Source organism: Gallinula chloropus (genome assembly GCF_964237585.1).
Source record: "Gallinula chloropus genome assembly, chromosome: 5".
In the NCBI taxonomy this organism is placed as follows: Eukaryota; Metazoa; Chordata; class Aves; order Gruiformes; family Rallidae; genus Gallinula; species Gallinula chloropus.
Window position 1 is genome coordinate 45,701,670 of NC_140090.1, and position 21,129 is coordinate 45,722,798.

The 21,129-nt window shown below is 42.5% G+C and overlaps 1 protein-coding gene across 1 annotated transcript in view; it reads left to right on the plus strand.

Moving 5' to 3' along the window:
* MYPN (myopalladin) overlaps positions 1 to 21,129 on the plus strand; it is a gene marked incomplete at its 5' end in the record, with an annotated part of 52,878 nt that overhangs the window by 17,563 nt on the left and 14,186 nt on the right. Inside the window, 5 exons of the mRNA XM_084265476.1 lie at positions 1,245 to 1,361; positions 2,796 to 3,165; positions 5,214 to 5,801; positions 7,598 to 7,745; positions 17,052 to 17,273. Coding sequence (XP_084121602.1) covers positions 1,245 to 1,361; positions 2,796 to 3,165; positions 5,214 to 5,801; positions 7,598 to 7,745; positions 17,052 to 17,273 — 1,445 coding nt within the window. The remainder of the gene's footprint in view (positions 1 to 1,244; positions 1,362 to 2,795; positions 3,166 to 5,213; positions 5,802 to 7,597; positions 7,746 to 17,051; positions 17,274 to 21,129) is intronic.

Here is a 21,129-nt window from a genome sequence, read left to right on the forward strand (position 1 = left end):
TCTGCTATGCGTCTCCCTGAGACTTCAGAATGAATAAATGGAGCTTCTACCAGAACTCACCGATGCCATTCCTTTACTGTCCAGTGGCATCACTGCTGAGTAATGTGAAGCAGTTTTTAGAGGGTAGTCAGTTGGGTGCAGTTGTCACTGCCTCATCACCGGCTGCTCATTCAGAAGGAATCTGGATTTCCATGCACGCAGTGGTTGGCAAATCCCAGTACGATAAACTAGATACTATAATGCCTTAAACTAGGTCTATAATCCTGGTACTATTATTCTCCTATAGTTGTTAGCAAATAATCTCTTTGTTGCTACTAGATTTTCCTCAGTAATGACAGGAAACAGTCAAGTTTCACATGGTATGATCTTCTATGGAAATATCCATGAAATATTAATCCCATAGCATTTTGGGAAAGTTTTAGGAAAGATGGGAACAAAATAGTCACCCCACATTTCAATATGCTTTAGATTTCCCCCTCCCCATCCCAGCTACCTGGCCAAAGATTTCAAACCCCATCACCACAGGTGTTTATTAGCTGGTACTGCTGCCTGGACATGTCAGATACTGGTCAGAAAGGAATGCCAGAATCCCAGGTCAATTTTTCCAGAAGGAAATTAATTTTTTCTAGTACAAGTTTGCCATCATATATTTGGTGCCCATTAGTCTTCTTCATAAAGAAGCGAAAAGGCACCTTGCCATAAGCACAATTAGCACAATCCCCTCTTATGTGCAGACCTGCGCTGGTACTTGTGGAAAAAGCAAGCCTGTACGTAAGTGTTTTGTATTTCTTCACCTTACTGTGACTCCACTAGAACTAACTGGATCCAGTTAATTAGAACTAATTATTCAATCTGCAAAGAGATAAAAATACATAGATTAGTTGTAATTACAACTAGTTATAATTACAGAGTACACTATCTACCTCCGAGTTAAATTTTAATTTCTTCAGAGAGAAAGTCATGTGATCAGGAAAACATTTTCTAATGTTTTCCAAACACTGCTAACAGCTGTTCTTCACTTCCATTGGGCATGCTGAAGCACAGAGGGTACCAGTTGCTGCAGACAATGCTGATAACAGCTGCTGCACACAAAGGCTGCCAAAATTGATAAGGCTGATGAAACTAAAATCAAACTGAGCAAGGTGGAAAACCTTAAGGAAATGTCCCCGTGGGCAGTCAAGGCTCTGTGTGTTTGTTCGATGCATGTTCACTTCAAGCAATAATACTGCTCTGAAAATTTGCAGAGGAAATCTGTACTCTTGTTATTGCTGAAGTATTTTCGGAAGATTCTGGCAGTTTCACCTGTACTGCAAGCAACAAATATGGCACAGTATCTAGTATCGCTCATCTAAGTGTCAAAGGTAAGATTTTGTTTCAGTCCTTTGCTTGCTAGTAAATACAAGCAGAGTAGGCTGTTGCACTGTACAATCCAGGCTGCTCATTGAACACAGAGATTGCTACATTTGTTTGAAGTGTCTGTCCCCTGTTAAAAATGTAAAGGGACAGGGAACGTTAGGGAATGAATCCCACAGAGCCCTTCCAAAAACGCAACCCTTGCTGACCTCAAGAATTGGGCACCAGCCACTTTTGGAATCTCTGTGGACTATCTGGTTTGTTGTTCCAATAACCCTTTGGTGCAGAGCCCAAAGGAGGAAACCTCAGTACAGATTATTTCGTCCTGCCTCTGTGATTTATGCTGCCAAGGCACTAAGCAGTTAGGTGAGCAAAGCACAGGACATAAAAGCACAGTGCGCAGTTGGCTCCAATGCAGCTCAAGTTCTAGCAGAGTTCTTCATAACTTAAAAGTTACGAGAACTCTCTGAAAAGCAAGTTTGTCATTTGAAGATGCTGGTGGAATTCATGGGGAACATGACTGAAGACCACTGTTGGATCTCTGAAGTAGAACTGTGGCTCTTCTCCCCCCACTTTTACAGAATCACAGAATCACAGAATCATAGGGGTTGGAAGGGACCTCGAGAGATCATCGGGTCCAACCCCCTGCCAAAGCAGCTCCCTAGCTCATATTGCACAGATAGGTGTCCAGATGGGTCTTGAATATCTCCAGAGATGGAGACTCCACCACCTCCCTGGGCAGCCTGTCCCAGGGCTCTGTCACCCTCACTGTGAAGAAGTTCTTCCGCATGTTGGTGCGAAACTTCCTGTGCTCCAACTTGCAGCCATTGCCCCTTGTCCTGTCTCCACAGACCACTGAAAAGGGGCTGGCTAATTCCCCCTGCATTCCATGCTTAAGATACTTATAGACATTAATTAGATACCCCCTTAGTCTTCTTTTCTCAAGACTGAACAGCCCCAGCTTATTCAGCCTCTCCTCATAGGCCTCTCCAGGACCTTAATCATCTTCATAGCCCTCCTCTGGACTCTCTCCAGGAGATCCCTGTCCTTTTTATATCAGGGAGCCCAGAAGTGGACACAACACTCCAGGTGGGGCCTGACCAGGGCAGAGCAGAGGGGGAGGATCACCTCCTCAGACCTGCTGGACACACTCCTCCTGATACACCCCAGGATCCCATTGGCTCTCTTAGCCAGCAGGGCACACTGCTGGCTCATAGCCAACCTGTCATCCACCAGGACCCACAGGTCCTTCTCCATAGAGCTCTTCTCCAGCAGGTCCTTTATTAAGGGAATTTGTTGTTAAACGAACGAGGTCAAACAACCTAGTCCAACAGCTGGAAGGACATCAGAACAAGTTTTTCCAATTGTAACTTTTGTCATTTCATTTCACTGTAATTTATGGTATTTACATGTCACCAAAATTTTCATATTTGGTATTTCAGCATCTGAAGACAGTAGTAACGCTGCTGCCCTTCACACAATGGGCTCCATGAACTCACTCGCTGCTGAACATCAACCTCCCACACATACCCCTACCCATCATGCAGTTAATCAAACCCCCAAACCCAAACTTGAAGGTGTTCTTGTGAACCACAATGAACCCAGATCAAGTTCCAAGATAGGTCTCCGTGTGCACTTCAAGCTGCCTGAAGACGATAAAGGAAGTGAATCATCATCAGAGGATGGACCTGGCGCTACTCACCAAATCAGACCCAACTATTTCCAAGAGACGATAAATGGACAGCCGATGAAAATACCAGAGCCGACATCGCCATCCAAGGAACCCCCTCCAGTACTGGCTAAACCAAAGCTGTAAGTAAAAGTGATTTTAAGGTGCACCAGGACACGAGAGCAAAAACCTCAAAGACAGAACAAAAAGAGTCAGTATCACTGTCACCGGGCTAAATTAACTGTACTCCTAGGAAACATACTCTACAGAGCTAGATGGCTTTTGGTATAATCTCTCTTGGGAAAATCGTTCTCCAAATTTAAAAAGAAAATGTTTTTCCTTTGAGGTTTTATTTAATTCCACAGTGCTTTCTGCTGCAAACAAAAGATGTGCAACACTGCTTTTATGCAGGCAAAATAAAGCAGGTTCTTAAAATGTATCTCGCTCATTTCTGAGTATGCAAATTTGCCAAAACCAGACATATTCAGTCCTACACATGTTACAGGCAACTAGCAACTAGCTAGCAACCATAGTCCCAAAGGCCATGCCTTATGATTTTATGTCTCACAAAAGTAATCTCTTCCTAAAACAGATTAAATACTTGGAGATGTTTGATACTGCAAAACCACCTGAACTAAAAAGTACCTGTGTGATCAGTGCACTGCGAGCTCAAGGAGAAATTTTAAGAAGTGTAGTTTTCTTAGAGGACAATTTTGGAAATTCATGGAATAAACTGCAGTTTATTAAGAAATCTCTTTCCAGCAGTTTCAAAATCTTCCAAATCCAGTTTAACAAAAAGCATGGAGAGTCCTTAATTTCATTTCTTAAACAGGCAGAAACTTCAACTGACGGCTCAGGAAGGACTTCAGAAAGTAATTAACTGGTAATCTTAAACGGGATGTGATTTCATAGCATAAACATTACAAGTAAGAAGACAGAACTTGCATAGCATGTATCAAAAGAAGAGCCTGGTACAGTGATTTTGGGGTTTTTTTTTATGTATTAAGTCCATATTCACAGCCCTATTTACCACCAGGGCTCTAATGTTTTTAAGAGGGGAACACAAGCAGTAACTGAGTTGCCCAATGGTTGCATAAAGTAGAATTTCTCCAAGCATACACACTCAAAAAATATAACAAACTAGTGCATTATTATGCAAAAGCATATATGAAGGACAAAAATCAGGATTGCAGAATTTCCAACTCTAACAGTCTCTGTTTTGAAAGCTTGAAATTACTGTCTTTATCTACCTTTAATGTGATTCTTGTTTAGAGCCTTACAGAAATAACAATTCTTTTAAATGAAATGAAGTTCTGCTGACTTCATGTATGTGGTTGTCAGCACCACTTGTGGTTGGTCTCTACTTCTACAGTTTTTACTTTTTAACAATAGTTATTTAACACTTGACAATTTATTATGTGATCATTTTCCACATCCTCTATGTCATTTTTGGAAAGGGAAAAGTTAGCCTGGTTTCCATATGCTCCATTTTCATATTCATAATAACTAAATAAACCACTTGACAAGGCAAAAAAATTGTCCTTAATTGCAAAGTAAAATGCCCTGAAGACATATACAGCAGATAGCATCTAGGAAACGGCAACTGCATGAAATGCAAGTCCTATCTGAATGATGTGCTCCTGCCTGTCAGCACCACTGACACCATACTGGCAATACCCCTTTTGTGGACCGTCACAAAGACTTATTAGCCAAAAGGCTGGTTTCAGAACCCACTTTAACAGGAGCCTTATAATTGCAATGTGACTTACAAACGCTCATTTAAAATCCGATAAAACAAATCCTACTCTTAGTTACACAAGCAGAGACGTACTAAGGTGCTGAAGAACAGAATTTCATGATCCCTTAAATATCTTCAAGTAAGATTTATATTTATACTTGTATTTATACATTTCAAGTTTTAAAATGTAATAATCATCTTCAGTCAAACAACTGTCAGATCAAAAGCTTTTGTGCCCCTGGCAAAGGAGGGGGGAAGAAGGAAAAGTTTAGCAGCACACTGTTACTACACTGTCCTCATAATGTTAGACAAAATGTCATGTAGCAGTTTCCCCTTATTCTTATGGTATCACAGGACACAGAATTTTTCTCTATTAATTCACATGTGGAAATGTAGTCAGCCAGCACATTCAGAGCCTGTGACCAATTTTGCCCATCTTTGTTTTATATGCAGTGATCAGACCCAGTTAAAACAGCTCCACAACCAGGTCTTGCTTGAACAACAGCAGGTGCATCAGACATATACAAGAGAGCTGTCATTCAACACAGCTGTATTGAATTCTGCTACTTCACTCTATCAACAGTCCACCTCAACTATGTACAAACAAAGCAAAGCCTCTGGTTCCCAAGCATTCAGCTATAGCCGACCCAAGCAGTTCCTATCACCACAAACCACATCGCCCACCAGCTCCTCTTCTAGCTCCTCAGCCACAGCATTTAGCAATGTCCCTCAAGGAACTCCAAGAACAAATAACAAAGAAAATTTCAAAGCAAATCCCCCGCCTGCACAATCAAGATCTTCAGGAGGGTTTACAAGCAAAAACGAACAGTCTCTACCGAGCCCTAAGGAATCCATGGTGCCTCCATTAACACTTTCTACATCCAGTGTAAAGCAGGTCCAGCCCCAGAGTGTGACTCCTGCTCCTATCTCCCCAACTGGATGGATTCAGAATCCGGTAGCTTTCCTTAGCGCTGTTCTTCCTTCACTTCCTACTGCGCCATCAACCAACGCTATGGGGCTGCCCAGAAGTACACCAGCCACGTAAGTAGCATGAACCATGTGTACCAAAGCAGGAAAAAAAATATTCATAACAAAACCTGAGATCTATTTCTGTTCAAGGGTTCAGTGAGGAGTTCACTGAAACACAGGTCATTGATAGAATAGGAAGCGAGCTATTCATGTTTACTGGTCATTTCATCTAACCTTTACTTTCAGTTAAAAAAGGAACAGGTAGTAGCTTCTGTAAGATGATACATCAAAGGTAAGATGAATTCAACACTGAGAAATGTGACTTTATAAACAGATACAGACAAGAATTTGGGGACTCTGTGATTCTTAAGACTGTAACAGTGGGAGAAAAGAGATTTCATGAACTTGCCAGATAAGTCACTCTAAGACCATTTACCTATATGAGCTATAAAAACATGCTTACCTATTGTAAGCAACAAGTAAAGTTATAAAAGGTACCTCATAATGTAACTTATTTCTTAGTCCAGGCAAATCTAAGAAATAACATATGTCAAGGTATTTTTCTGGTTGCAATACTTTCTAGATTTAAAGTGCCCCAGAAAATGTCAGGAGAGTTAATGGTTTGCACATAAATATTTTATGGCAGAATGGTTACCACCATACATGCAGATAAGTATGATGATATTCAGGAAAGATTGTGGCCTTAAAAAGTTCCTTCTTTACTAATTAAGTTGAAATTAATATCCCTTTTTTGGACTATGGGAACCCCGTGTCAGCATGAATAGCACCGGTAGGCTGATATAACTCCTCATCCATAGGACTCCAAATTCCTCACAAATTAAGGTTTTTCCCCCTTTATACCAATAGCAGGGGTGTGATTGCGATCACACTTCAAGGTAGCGATAGCGATCAATAAGTCACAATCTCCTAACTATCCTGCTGATACTACACCATCCAAACTGTAATAAAAATAGGAAAAAGTATCCCTGTCTAGAGAAGATTCACTACTCTGTGCCAAGAAATCCTGCCTTCAAACCATTATTGCACTGCTACTCCCAGATTTCCTAATCTGTTCATACTGAAATTTCAGCTTCCTTTTTCTGGCATTATCAGTTTACAATATTTCTGGTTAAAAAGCAAGGAGACATCACCATGTCTGCAGAACAATAAAAGGAAGGTATCTTGCACAGCAATCATCAGCTATGCCTTTTACCCAGACCTCATTATTAAGATGCCAACTCCTGGTAAACCACTAGAATGTTGCATGCTCTAGTAGTGTGCTGCTGCTCACTTCAGTGGTGCACTCACAGAGTCTCCTGGCAGACTTATTTAAGAATTTAGCTATTTTTCAAACCTACTAAAATAGACTACATCTATCAAAGAAAAATAATAACAACTATTTATATTCATAAAAGGGAGAGTGAAATAAAAATCGTGAAAGTTCACAGACAGAGTAAATGATGACTAAGATGTGAGGTAAAGATCAATGAGAAATCATACTAGCTTTTTAATTATTGCGTGATACAGTAAGATGTACAAATTGTAAACCTACAGCAACAGCTATACACATTTCTCAGAACATCCACTGAGACATCTCTGCTCCAGGATAAACATAAATGGAACTCAGATGCTTACTGTAGTATTATAATGCTTCTTCTCTTTATGATGAGTGTCCTTACTTCCCAGTGGCATGTGAATGGGACACACCATTAAAACAGTACCCAAAAATAAACTCCTGTATTGTGCTTTGGCCTCTACGGGAATAAAAAATAGGTTCCAACTGAAGCCTAACATCATATCATACAGATGACAATAAAAAAAAAATAAACTGGTTGCTGCATATTAGTATCAGAATTTTCTTTTAATAGCCCGACCCAGGGATTAACAAAGAAAAACCTGAAGCCTCTGCAATTAGCAACAGATGACTCAATTCGGGAAAATAAAGCTGCGCTTGTAAAGGACCTGGAAAGAAGAGTGCATTTCAGAGAGGATGGTAATCAGCAAAGTAGTCAGCAGGTAAGAAAATTGAGTGTTATTAAAATCAATGTCACTCACGAACAAGATAAGTATTACGACTTTCCCAACAAAAGGTATTTGTGTGATTGAGCCGCTACGCTACTCCTCAGGGTAAGCTTTTGTGGTTAAGTACTGGTTTGGAATAGCAAACTGGAGTTTTAAATAGGAAGTATGAGGGGAATGAGCATTTTGAATTTCTAGTCGTCTTTTTTAGAGGCTGCTAAGAAGGTAAAACTTTTCTTTTCATGGAAGCACTTGTAAATGAGATTTCATTTTCTCACTTTATGAATTGCTCAATTGACTGCATGCCTACACTGTATTTTTAACACAAATTAAGTAATCAAACTGTTTAAGAAAAGAGTTCTGGTTTTGCTTAGTTGAACTAAAATGCAGTGTTCAGATTCTAGCATTAATTTTCTAGCATAAATTAATCAGGAGATTGTTTGATATCTCCTGATTTACATGGAGTGACAGGGACCTATTAGGAACTGAGCAAATGTTTTCGTAGCTGTTACTGACTACCACTGTTATAGTTTAGCAAAATAACAAGCATTTTACAAAATTCAGGGAACTTCCAGTTCGTTCTTAACCAGAATCAGTAAATCCATTGGATCTGGGCAGTGTCTTTGAAACTAAAGAATAAATAAAACCTGAAATAATACTTCAAGGTCTAAATAGCTGCAGATCATGTTCAGCCACCCTGGAGTAACAGTAGGTCACACTAAGGACTGCTGAGAGCTGTTCTGCCTGTGGGATCTTGCCACTCTCACCTTGGCCGTAGAGCCCTCCATAGCTATTCCACCAGCTCAGGCTTAACGCAGCAAATAATGGTTCACCCTGATCTGTCGTCAACAAGGGAAATTTTCACAACGTCTGTTAGCCCTTAGATAAGCAAAAAAAAGCTATGGAGCCTCTGGAGCAAATTACCCTCTGTGGACAACTGCGGCGTAATCCCTGTTTCTTTTTAATTTTGCTGTTGACCTTTCTCTCTGACAGAACACGCTGCCAAAGCACTTTGAGTAAAACAACTGGCAAGCGGTAGGTTTTGCGGATGAATCACAAGTGTCACAATTTGTGCTTGCTATGGCAGTAAGACAAATTATTTAGAGAGCTACTGTGAAATACCAATCAGTCTTTCGAGTTAACTGCATGATAACCCCTTTAGAAACAATGATCACTACCAGTGTCAAAGTTATCTGCTGACAGCAAAAGCTATTTATACATTTATTTGCCATTCCGTAGGAGAGCAAATCAAAATCTTGATTCCCCAGTCCCCAAAGCACTGAAAAACTTCAAAGCTGGCACATGTCTGACTGTTAGGGTAATTAGTATGCCAAAGGTAACTAACTAGAAAACAACAATTTTAGGATTGCTCAATAAAAATTCCCTCAGTTTCCCCTCAGTTCTTACCTTTAATCACTTCTGATTTTATTCTTCCACATCAAGGAAAATCACTGCTCAGACTGGCTCCAGCAAATTCAAGTCTAAGTTTTCTCCTCAGTGAAAGCAGTGATTATTTAGACATGAGAGGATGCATAGTATTTTCCAAAATTCCTATTGCTTTGCCATTTATAGAACAATCAACATCATGAGAATAATATGTTGGAGTACTGGATTCACACCCATAGATTTTGTCCCCTTTTTTCCTTTTCTACTTAACATAGAATTGAAAAGGAGACATTTTCATTTTACATACAGCACACATGCATTAAATTGATCATTGTAATGGTAGGGAAAGACTTCTAATTCACGTTCACACAAATGCAAATGCAACCCTCCTCTGTATGAGAGATCTCTGCATAGTGAATGGAGCACAGCATCCAATAAGAATCTTAAAGTGTTGGCTTCCTTGTATTTTCTGAATGCTATTTTTAAAATTTCTTCTCATAAAATATGTTCTGTAGCATATTTATATTTAGAGAATTGCACTGTAACCTCGTATTTCAACAGCAGTATTTAGCCTCATTTATAGTATCCATGGAGCATGTAGGGATCATCCAGAATGAAAGCTGCAGATGACAAGTCTGCTTCTTAAAGTACCACTATTGTCTTTTATTACTATATGAAGTGCAGTAATGAACATGAATGATTTACATCCTGGTGTTCTATTTATTATCTATCATTGACTTCCATATGAAAACTGTTTAGCTTACAAGTCAGTATTTTCCAAAGTGTCAGCATTATGCACTCAGCATGGTATCTAATAATCCAGATGTACTCCTTCTGTTTCGCCCAGGACATCATTCATCAACAACAATAAAGAAATCCAGCATCAGAACATAGTTGGTAATTTTGCTGATGTTGCACGAGACAGAGCAGATTAGTCTCCTGTCTTCTACAGCTACGATAATCATGCAGTGCTAACACAAATACAAGCATGATTTTGCTAACATTCTAGCTGCAAATTTGATTAAGTACATGCACAAACAAGCTGTCATTTTCACCAGAAAAAAACACCATACCTGCCATCTGTGCAGATGATGGTACACTATATTGCATGGTGAAATTTCATCACAACTAGGAGAAGTGAAAATAAAGAGGTTCAGTTATACCAAAAGCCCTCAGTCAGATTTGCTCAGTTCTTTCTAACAGAAGACACACTAAATGAGGATTACCTTTAGGCAATTGCAGGAAGAGGTTAGGGCAAATCCCAGGATCTAGCAGACTTACCTCAGTTTCTTCCTTGGCCAGTTGAACTCCTAACTCCAGTAAAGGACAGCCTAACTCCTTGCCAGTGAGTACATGTACTGTTGGTGCTGCTCCAGGTTGCACAAATGACGAAGCATCATTTTATCAGCAGGATAAAAACCTGGAAATTCCACTTTTCTGAACAGCTCCCTTAGCAGGACACCTGGGCCTTTCTTTCACCTTCTCCAGCTCACTTTAAGATTTTGGGCAGTGTAGAACAGGCCCTCCTTTAGCAAGACATTTCAGGGAACATTTCAGCTTAACAGGGTTGTTTGAGGAGGCTGCTATGATCCGCTCTTCCAGTTTGTGTTGGAGAAAATGAACAGACACAGGCTGAGAGAGACAGAGTCACTCTTCTGCCTAGGAACTAGGACAAACACCTGGATTCTTGTCCCTTGCCATAGCGGATGTTTCAGTATTGCTGCAAAGGGAAAGAGGACAAGAAGGACAAAGGACTTCCCTGTTCACTCACCTCCACCCCCAAAATGTTTAATTAGCATGGACCTCAGAGCTTCCTCTTGGAGAATGAATTTGAAATCCTGTGAGACAAAGCGTCCAAAGTTCATAACCTCAGGGAGTGTCTTGGCTACTGCACCATCTGATGAAAGGAGAGCACAGCCAGTGTTATCTCTGCTTCCCAAAATCTGGCGGTCTAGTCCACTGAGCCTTTCCCTTGCAGGTAAAATATCTCAGTAATGGTCAGTGAGAATATGTCATGTAGAAATAAAAAGAAGTGTGGGGAGGAAAGGGCAGACAGAGACTTTGGAGGGATTTTGGCAAATGTAAAAAAAACAAACCAGGCAATGTGTAAAGCAAACTGATTCTTTTAACCTGGTGTTCAAAAACATCTACAGGCTTCACCAATGGGCCTATAAATAGAGGAAATTCAGCTTTGCAGGTCAAGCTTAGAAGTTAATATTATCTCCTCAAAACTTTGCTATACAAAACATATAAAATAGAAAAATTAGGTAATTAAAACTGAAAATCCTGTACAGTAATGAAGGAATTAACTGTGCACTAATAAAGGAAAGGCGAGTTAAGTACATGGGTCTGGTTTATAACTCTTGGTTATAAGAACAGCAAACTTTGCTCACTCACATATCCATGTCATTTACTATGAAAAATATTATGTGCCATTGCTGGTTGGACGGGTTTTATGTGAGATCCAGATAGCAACATGGCCACTGCCTTATTTTTAGGACAAAGAGTAAAGCTACAGCTGTTTAGAAAATCATGCACAGCCCTCACATGAATATTCTTTCCTTCTGCTAGGGATACTGGATAAGAAAGAATAGATGCAGGGTTTGTCCAAAAGCTTTTCAATCATTAAAAACCACAGCCAGTAAAGCCATATGCAGAACCCAATTCGTCACACAGGCCACATCACCGCAAAGACCTCAACACTGATCAAACAGAATCATCTCCTCGCAGTTCCCATACTAAGCAGTAAGCCTCAGAAAGGTCATAAGAATCACCAAGAACTCTGTTCCCCAGAGCACTAAAAATTTTGCTCAAAACCAAGCTTCACATTACTCCCCAAGGTCAGCAAATGCAGATAATTTTGGACCAAGGATGGGAATTAAATCCCAAGGAGTCCTCACAGAATCTTGTTTGCTCTATACTAGAAATGAGAAGTGATTTAAGAACCTGACCAAGACAAATTATCTGATTTTGACATTAATATGTATAAAATCCCAATGATCATGGGAATGAACATTAGAACAACCACTTGTAGCTGTCTTCTCAAGATTGAGATACGGTCAACAACAAAGTACAGACAGGTTGTCCTAGTAAGGATCCTGGCTTGCAGAACTCATTACCTAGGAAACAGAAGCGGTGCTCCTCATGATTTAACATGCACTCCTAAGCCACTCACTCCAGCTGATAAGTCTGTGGGAGTTGGAGATGCAAACCTCATTTGTTTTCTGTTTTCCTCTTGCCACTTTGAGCTGAAATGTATTTTTTTTAAACTGTCCAACTGTGTGTCACAGATGACTTGCTAAACTCATCATGGGTTCATGATTACGTTCAGAGAGCATGATGTTCAGTGATATGTCCCTGTGAAGAAAAGCTTGCACATTGGATCTGTTGGGCTTTGATTCTCACTGCTGAAAGAGAGAAGGAGATGAGGAGAGACAGAATCCAAATGTAACAGAGGATTTCAGTCAGAACAGCCTAGATTTGACACTGAAGCCAAGGAGTGTTACAGCTTGGAAACAGACACTGAGATGCAATATATTCCAGTTTCTTAGATAAACTGCTTACTGGATTTACAGTAACTCTACCAAAAAGCCAGTCTAGTAAAAGTCACAAAACTGGAATTAAATTGGGAAATTTGTCTGGAGCTGGCAATTAGTAGCAAACAGAAATATGTTTTTATACAGGATATGAGAAGCAACATTCAAATAAAGTTCTTCTAGCCTTTATATTTGTGGTAATTTCCACAGGTTACAATGCTAACTTCAGAATATTTTGATGCTACAAGCTTCTACTAGCTGCAAGCATGCATTTGCACTAAGATCTGAATCCTGCTAAAGTCAAGAGCAAGATGGGTTTTAACTTCAACAGATACAGGATTTTAGAATCAGGCAAAGGTGCTTAAAAATATCCAGGAATTACCACAGTGCACAATTCCCCTTTTTGCCAAGAAGGTTCACAGGTAGCATAATGGCCCAGGAGCAAGATTACTTGACTCAAGATCTTGGAGAACATGAGCTGGCTATAGACTTACTGTGTTACCTGAACAGGTTGCTGATCTTCTTTAGGCCTCAATTTCTCATATGCAAAACGCAGTTAACAGCCCTGCCCTGAAGGGTGCCTTGCTGTCCAGTGTTTAAAAAATCATGATGATGAGGCCAACCAAATCAATCACTGAGATAAAATAACATGAATCTCTACCTTCAACAAGACCTGCATAGAAAGCAGAGTTTGTTTGTCATACTGGTCAAATTACAACCATCCAGCAGTACCCTATAACAGAATTGCCAAGGCAGAGCAGTGCAAAGGCTAGCAACTACCCAGAAGGGAAGCTGCATTTCGCTTCTCCACCTGCCCCAAATTCCCACTAGCGCTTCTCTGACCTTTTTTCACTCCTTTTGAGTTAACTTTCTTCCAGCTGGCTCCTGCAGAACAGGTCACCATGGGATCAGATGACCGCCAGTGATGGCGGGAGGGACGTGGGGGAGCATCTGAGTATGAGCAGGGAGGGAAGCAATGAATGCTGCTCAGAGCACAAGCTGGCAAGTAAACCGGTACAACTACGTTGTCAAATCAGATCTCTGTGTAGCTCATTGCAAGGTGCTACTGGTGACAAGAGAAAAATAGTACAGAACTGCTTAAGGCACATTCACCAGCCCCATCTCCTGGCTTTCCTCTGGTCACTTTTAACAGTCCTTTCTCCCTCTACTTATACCCTGCCGATACTAACGCAGCCGCTACTGTCCGCTCCCCTTATGCTAATGCATGTAAGTGAAACATCCAGGTTTCAAAAGTTGAAGCCTACTCAGCATATATACATATAGGTAATTATATACAATTTTAATATATATAATATTTTGTACAGAACATTCACATCTCTAGATAGGAGTTTGAATTTTATAGTTTTCTAGCTGGGAGACAGCACAATTTTAAATCTCTGGCTACTATGTTAGACAAGTATGTCTGCAAAAATTTCATGCTCCAGGAAAGCTGACAGAAAGCAGGTGGAACCCTACATTTTTCACCCAAAACTAGAGCTTCAACCTTTGTACTCTTTCCCTTAGCCTCTCCAGTATGCTGAACTGCAGCCTAATTTTAACATTGTACCCAGTGATCACCCTGACTGGTTCCCTGACTGGTTCCTTATGTGACACTTTACGAAATACTTGTCTGAACCTCAACCACTTTGCCCTACTCCACTGATGTAATCACATTCACAAATAGTTTTATGTCTTATGTGATAAAAACAGATCTTCAGAAAGCAATATTAACAACTCCAGTTCTTGCTAGTTTTAGAAGAAAACCTATCAAACAAGCAAAAAACTCCAAGATTATATTCTCTATATAACAGTGCACTTCAATTTATTTCAGAGATTCCTGTTCCTTCTAAGAAATTTGGTATAATGCCTTCAGTCTATGTATATTGGTGTTACAATTTTCACAGCAATGTTAACTTAGGTAGTGCCTTCCCAGCCCCACTACATCCCATCACTAGAACATCACTAGAACATCATATGATGAAAAGCTCACTTCAGGGACCAAGCAACAATTCTCCAATCTTCACCTATACAGTTGAGGATGTATGAAAAGTACCATACTGCCTTTTCCATTGGAAACATTATTGTTGTTGTTAGCAATTTTCATTTCCAAAACTTGCTTTTGACACAGTTCAATAGAATTTAACTAAAAAAAAAAATTAATCTAGGGATTAGTTACATCATTCTGAAAAAAAAGTCATCACATTCACACTCTGTAGGTCTAATGAAACAGTTGAAGACTGTATCCAACCGTATTTACGTACTGCCATAGAAGAATAGTGTTAACTGTTGGTAAGGTTCACAGGCAGTAAATAACTAGCCTGTTGGCTTCCAGATCACACAGACCAAATGGTTTCAAATGATAAATGAGAAACATGCGTGCAAAACAGTGTATAAACAACATCTAGAAACAACTACATGATTTTTGAGAGGCTCATTACACAATAAGCAGTAACATGTTTAAGCAGGCAGAAATGAGACTCTCTGTATCATGCCTGCTATACAACCTTTACTTACATGGCACATTGTTAGAAGATAGAAAGGGAAGGAGGGAAACAGATTACCCCTATCTTAATTGGTCCTTAATTAGACTCTGCATTTCCAAGGGCCACACAGCATGTGAAGTCCCTGAAAACAATTTCTTTCTTAGAACAACTACATAGGCATCTTCAGGTCCTACTAGAAAATTCAGACACTCAGGGCAGGATTACCTACCTTCTTGGTAGGTCAATTTTTTTTTTTTTTTGGCAGCAGATTTCGCTCTCTGCTGCCAAGAACTACCTAAACAACATGAAGGAAACTACCAAAAGCTCTCAAAAACAATGTGAAGGAAAACAAAACACCAAATACCTTCTTCAACAAAGTATTTAGGTTTGAGTTCCTTAATTTAGGAGGGACTCTAGACTGCAGTACATTTGGGTGACACAGCTGCTTCTTAGAACATAGTGGTCCTTCCCCGATTTTTACTTGATTCTTCCTTTCTAAAACTCACAGTACCAAGGGGTAGAAGACTGACTGCTTAACTTTCCCTTAGAACACTGTAACCAGGTCCCACCAACTAAATGGACAAACAACAACTTTGGTTGGTCAGAAATCAGAGAATCTGGTTTAACTGCGATTAGGATTTGATCTAGTAAAGTCATTTGTGGAGACACGCTGCATGAAAGAAGAAAAGCTCAAAAAGATGAAACTTCAGGAAAGCTTTGTTGGTGATGGCCAGCTGTTGGCCAGCCCACAAAGCAAAGCAAGCCAACTAAAAAGTGAATGATACCATCTAGTGGCTGGCTCCCACCCGCTGAGGCATCCCTTTGCAGACCTGCAAACTCAAAAGCTCCTGCTTGGCAAAGCTGCAGTGACAGTGGTGCATTGGAAACGAGTATCAGAGAGCAGACTGTCCCTGGCAGAACGGAGGGAGAGTGTTACAGGTCGGGAAGGTGTCTTGAAGGGGAAACCCTCAACCAAAGCTCCCTCTGAACTGCTCATAATTATCAGCGCTACTCCAGAGCTGTGTGGAGCAGGGAGGTGTGGAATGAAGTAAAAAGAGGATTAAAAGACCAATATACACCTGCCATTACAGTACCAAAATGAGATATTACCAGGGTGTTTATTCCACTACGGCAGTTTCCCACTGTTTTTTACTCAGCTTCACAGCTGTCATGTTTTTGTCCTCTCAACCCCAAGTTTCAGACCACTGGCTCCTCAAAACTTCCCTGTAACAGCTAATTAGCAAGATGTTTCTAATTGACTTCAAGGGATTAGGAGGAGGCTCATAATCACCTCAAACTATCTGGAAATGGTCATTTATGTAAGAATGTACTGGTTTGCCTGCAGCATCCGTTTAGTCCTCTGAGGATTAAACCGGGCTGTTTTGCTTCCTTGGTTATGGCAGCCAGAGATCCAGTCAAGTTTTAACCTGAAGGTACGTTACTCTGAAAAAGTTTTACTTCCTTCCTAGTTCTCTCTTTCAGTAGGCACAGTTTTCCTTATTTAATTCTGATTTGAAATGCAGAGCAGTATTCATTTCTGTAATTAGCACATGTCTAATATTTGAAAATAAAATCCCAAAGATCGGTACATTTTAATGATCTTTTTTGATCAACAGTGTGCAAGAGCACAGATTTTTCAGAGGGACTTAGAGGAATTACATCTTTGATGTTTTACCTGCCTTTGAAAAAACTCAGCATTATTTACAGTTGCATTCTGCAGACTTGAGATGCAGGGAGAATCTTCCTGCAAACCACAGCCAGGGTGCTTCACTGTACCCTGGTTTCCATAGGCTTTGTTATTGTGGCTCATTTTAGCTTGAGTCCAAAAGCGCACGCGACTGCAAGTAGCACAGAACAGGACTCGCCTGGTTCAGGCCCGTGCCTCTCTCGCTCTGCAGGAGTACAGGATTTCAAGCTTTGAGCAGAGGCTGATGAACGAGATAGAATTTCGCCTTGAACGTACCCCTGTGGATGAATCAGATGATGAAGTCCACCACGAGGAAATCCCTACAGGCAAATACATAGCACCCATCTTTGATAAGAGACTGAAGCATTTTCGGGTAATGGAAGGATCTCCTGTCACATTCACTTGCAAAATAGTTGGAATACCTGTTCCCAAGGTAGGTCATTCTCACTGCTAGCGGTAAAGGAATAAAAGTCAACTACCTGCTATTTCTTACACATCCCTCTGGAAAGCCTGACTCCTGAGAACACAGCTCTACAACAAATTACTTCCTCCTGACTGCCCTGTTTTCTAAATTATAATATTTGCTCCTGAGCATCTATCAGGCCTGATGTATTTCCCAGACCAAGGGCCTGCCCAGGCATGTGGTCTCCAGCAGACAGAGGGCTTGCCCCACTAAGAGCATGGAGACCCAGACCGAGGGCTTGTCCAGGAGTGAGGCTGTGCAAGTCTCTGGCTGCAGGGAGTGCCTGAGCCTGCTCCTGCTGGTGGATGGTGGCGGCAATTCCACCTGTGTGAGGTGTGAGCAGGTGGAAGATCTGCTTAGCATGGGGGCAGAGCTCAAAGAAGAGGTGGAGAGACTGAGGAGCATTAGGGACTGTGAGCGGGAGACTGACTGGTGGAGTAGCTCCCTGGCATCCCAGAGGGAAGTGTGCCAGGAAGACACCCCGCAACTGATGACGGTCCCACTGCCCTGTCCTGGTCAGCCAGAAGGGAGCGACCTGAACCCTGAGGAGGGCTGCAAGACAGTCCCAGCTCACCTGCCTGCCTACCCCGGTCCCCCAGGTTTCCCTAAGCAATAGGTTTGGGGTCCTGATAGTTGAGGAGGAGGTAAGTGAGGAGACGAATGCAGCCCCTCTGCCTCAAAGGAAGCAGGCGCCTAAAGTGAGGCCATTGACCACATACCTCGAGACTGCCCCTGTTAGGCAAGAGAGAAGGGTAGTTGTGGTAGGTGATTCCCTCCTCAGAGGGATGGAGGGCCCCATATATAGACCTGACCCTACACGCAGGGAGGTGTGCTGCCTCCCTGGAGCCTGGGTCAGAGACATCACCAGAAGGCTCCCAGGGCTGGTGAGATCCTCTGACTACTACCCATTATTGATGGTTCAAGCAGGCAGTGATGCAATCACAAAGTGTAGCCTGTGAGCTATCAAAAGAGAATTCCAGAACCTAGGGCGCTTTGTTGAGGGAGGGGGAGCTCAAATAATATTTTCCTCTATCCCTGTTAGTGGGATGATGGGTTTGGAGCAGGTTAGGAGAACCCAGGAGTTGGACTAGTGGCTGAAAGGCTGGTGCTGGCATAGGAACTTTGGGTGTTTTGAGCAAGGGATGGTGTACTCAGCTCCTGGCATGATGACTGTTGATGGGGCTCACCTGTCCCCAAGGGGAAAGCGGATCCTTGCCAAGGAGATGGCAGGGCTCATTGAGCGAGCTTTGAACTAGTTAGGAAGGAGGAAGGGGGTACCACGAAGGCTGCTGGGGTCAGGCAAGTGTTTCGGGAGACACGACGAGTGTTGATGGCGGAAGAAGGTAAATGCCAACGGCACAGGGATGGACTTGGGGATGTTGGTTCACATGATAGTAGGGAAAATACTGTGGATTGCCCTGAGGACTCCTCAGTGGAGCCACCATTGCCCATCCCCTGTCAGAAATCTCCCTGTGACCTGCATCTGCTGCCCTTCTAAAGTGCCTATATATGAATGTGCGTAGCATGGGCAATAAGCAGGAAGAGTTAGAGATCTTTGTGCGGTCGCAGGGCCACGATCTCACTGCAATCACAGAGACGTGCTGGGACAGCCTGGGTGACTGGCACGCTGTCATGGATGGCTACGTGCTTTTTAGATAAGATAGGCTAGGGCGGCGAGGTGGAGGAGTTGCTCTTTATGTAAGAGAGCAGCTAGAATGTATTGAGCTCCACCTGGGGAAGGATGATCCATCAGTTGAGTGCTTGTGGGTAAGAATCAAGGGGCAGGCAAGTGTGAGTGACACTGTTGTGGGTGTGTACTACAGGCCCCCTGATCAGGAGGAGCGAGTTGATAGTGCATTCTACAAGCAGCTAGAAGTAGCCTCGAGATCCCATGCGCTGGTCCTTATGGGGGACTTCAATTACCCAGATATTTGCTGGGCAAGCAACAGGGCCTGTCGTATGCAGTCTAGACAATTTCTGCAGTGTGTAGAAGACAATTTCCTGCTACAGATGGTGCAGGAACCTACAAGGGGAGGGCGGGTACAGGACCTTGTTTTTACCAACAAGGAGGGACTCGTTGGGGAAGTGAAGGTTGGGGGCAGCTTGGGACAAAGTAACCATGAAATGGTCGAGTTCAAGATCCTGAGTGGAAGAAGCAAGCCAAAAAGTAGGATAGCTACCCTGAATTTCAGAAGAGCAAACTTTGATCTCTTCTGCAACCCAATAGGAGCTATCCCATGGGCTACACTGTTAGAAGGTAAGGGAGCCTGTGAGAGCTGGGTAGCATTTAAACAGCACTTCTTCCAAGCCCAGGACTGGTGCATCCCTTTGAGCAAGAAATGGGAAAGAGAGGCAGAAGACCTGCGTGGATGAGCAGGGAGCTCATGAGTAAACTCAAAGGGAAGCAGAAGGTCTAGGAATTGTGGAAAAAGGGTCTCAGCACCTGGGAAGAATATAGGAATGTTGTCAGGGCCTGTAGCAATACGACTAGGAAGGCTAAAGCCAACCTGGAATTGAAACTAGCAAGGGACATAAAGGATAATAAAAAGGGGTTTTTTAGATATGTGAATAGTAAGAGGATGACCAGGGATAATGTGGGTCCCTTGCTGAACGAGGAGGGTGTCCTGGTAACGGGGGATGCTGAGAAGGTGGAGATACTGAATGCCATCTTTGCTTCGGTCTTCACTTCAAAGGCCCCTCAGGACCCACAGACACTGGAAGAAAGTAATAGAGTTTGGGAAATTAAGAGCTTCCCTCTGGTTGAGGTGGGGGTGGTCCAGGAGCATCTCAAAGAGATTAACACACATAAATCCATGGGCCTGGATGGGATGCATCCACGTGTGCTGAGGGAGCTGGCGGCAGTGATTGCAGAGCCGCTCTCTATCATCTTTGACAGGCCTTGGAGAACAGGAGAAGTGCCTGGAGACTGGAGGATAACCAAAGTGACTCCGGTCTTTAAAAAGGGCAAGATCCCAGAAACTATAGGCCAGGTAGCTTCACTTCTGTACTTGGAAAGGTGATGGAACAGCTTGTTCTGGATGCCATCTCCAAGCAGTTGGAAGAGAAGAAGGTCATGTGGAGTAGTCAGCATGGATTCACTAAGGGGAGATCATGCTCGACCAATCTCATAGCCTTCTATGCTCTCATCCCTGGCTGGGTGGATGGAGGGAGAGCAGTGGATGTCATCTACCTTGACTTCAGCAAGGCTTTCAGTACTGTCTTCCATGACATCCTGATAGCAAAGCTGAGAGAGCATGGGATAGATAAGTGGACAGTGAGGTGGGTTGAGCATTGCCTGTTGGACCGAGCTCAGAGGGTGGTGATCAGTGGAGCAGAGTCTGGCTGGATACCTGTGACTAGCGGTGTTCCCCAGGGCTCGGTGTTGGGTCCAGTCCTGTTTAATATCTTCATTGACAACCTAGATGAGGGAATTGCATCCACCCTCAGCAAGTACGCTGATGATACAGAGCTGGGAGGAGTGGCTGACACACAGGAACACTGCGCTGCCATTCAGTGAGACCTGGACAGACTGGAAAGCTGAGCAGGGAGAAACCAGATGAGATTCAACAGAAGCAAGTGTAGAGTCTTGCACCTGGGAAGGAATAACCACTTGTATCAGTACAGGCTGGGGGATGACCTGCTGGAGAAGAGCTCTGAGGAGAAGGACCTGGGGGTCCTGGTGGATGACAGGTTGGCCATGAGCCAGCAGTGTGCCCTGGTGGCTAAGAGAGCCAATGGGATCCTGGGGTGTATCAGGAGGAGTGTGTCCAGCAGGTCAAAGGAGGTGATCCTCCCCCTCTACTCTGCCCTGGTCAGGCCCCACCTG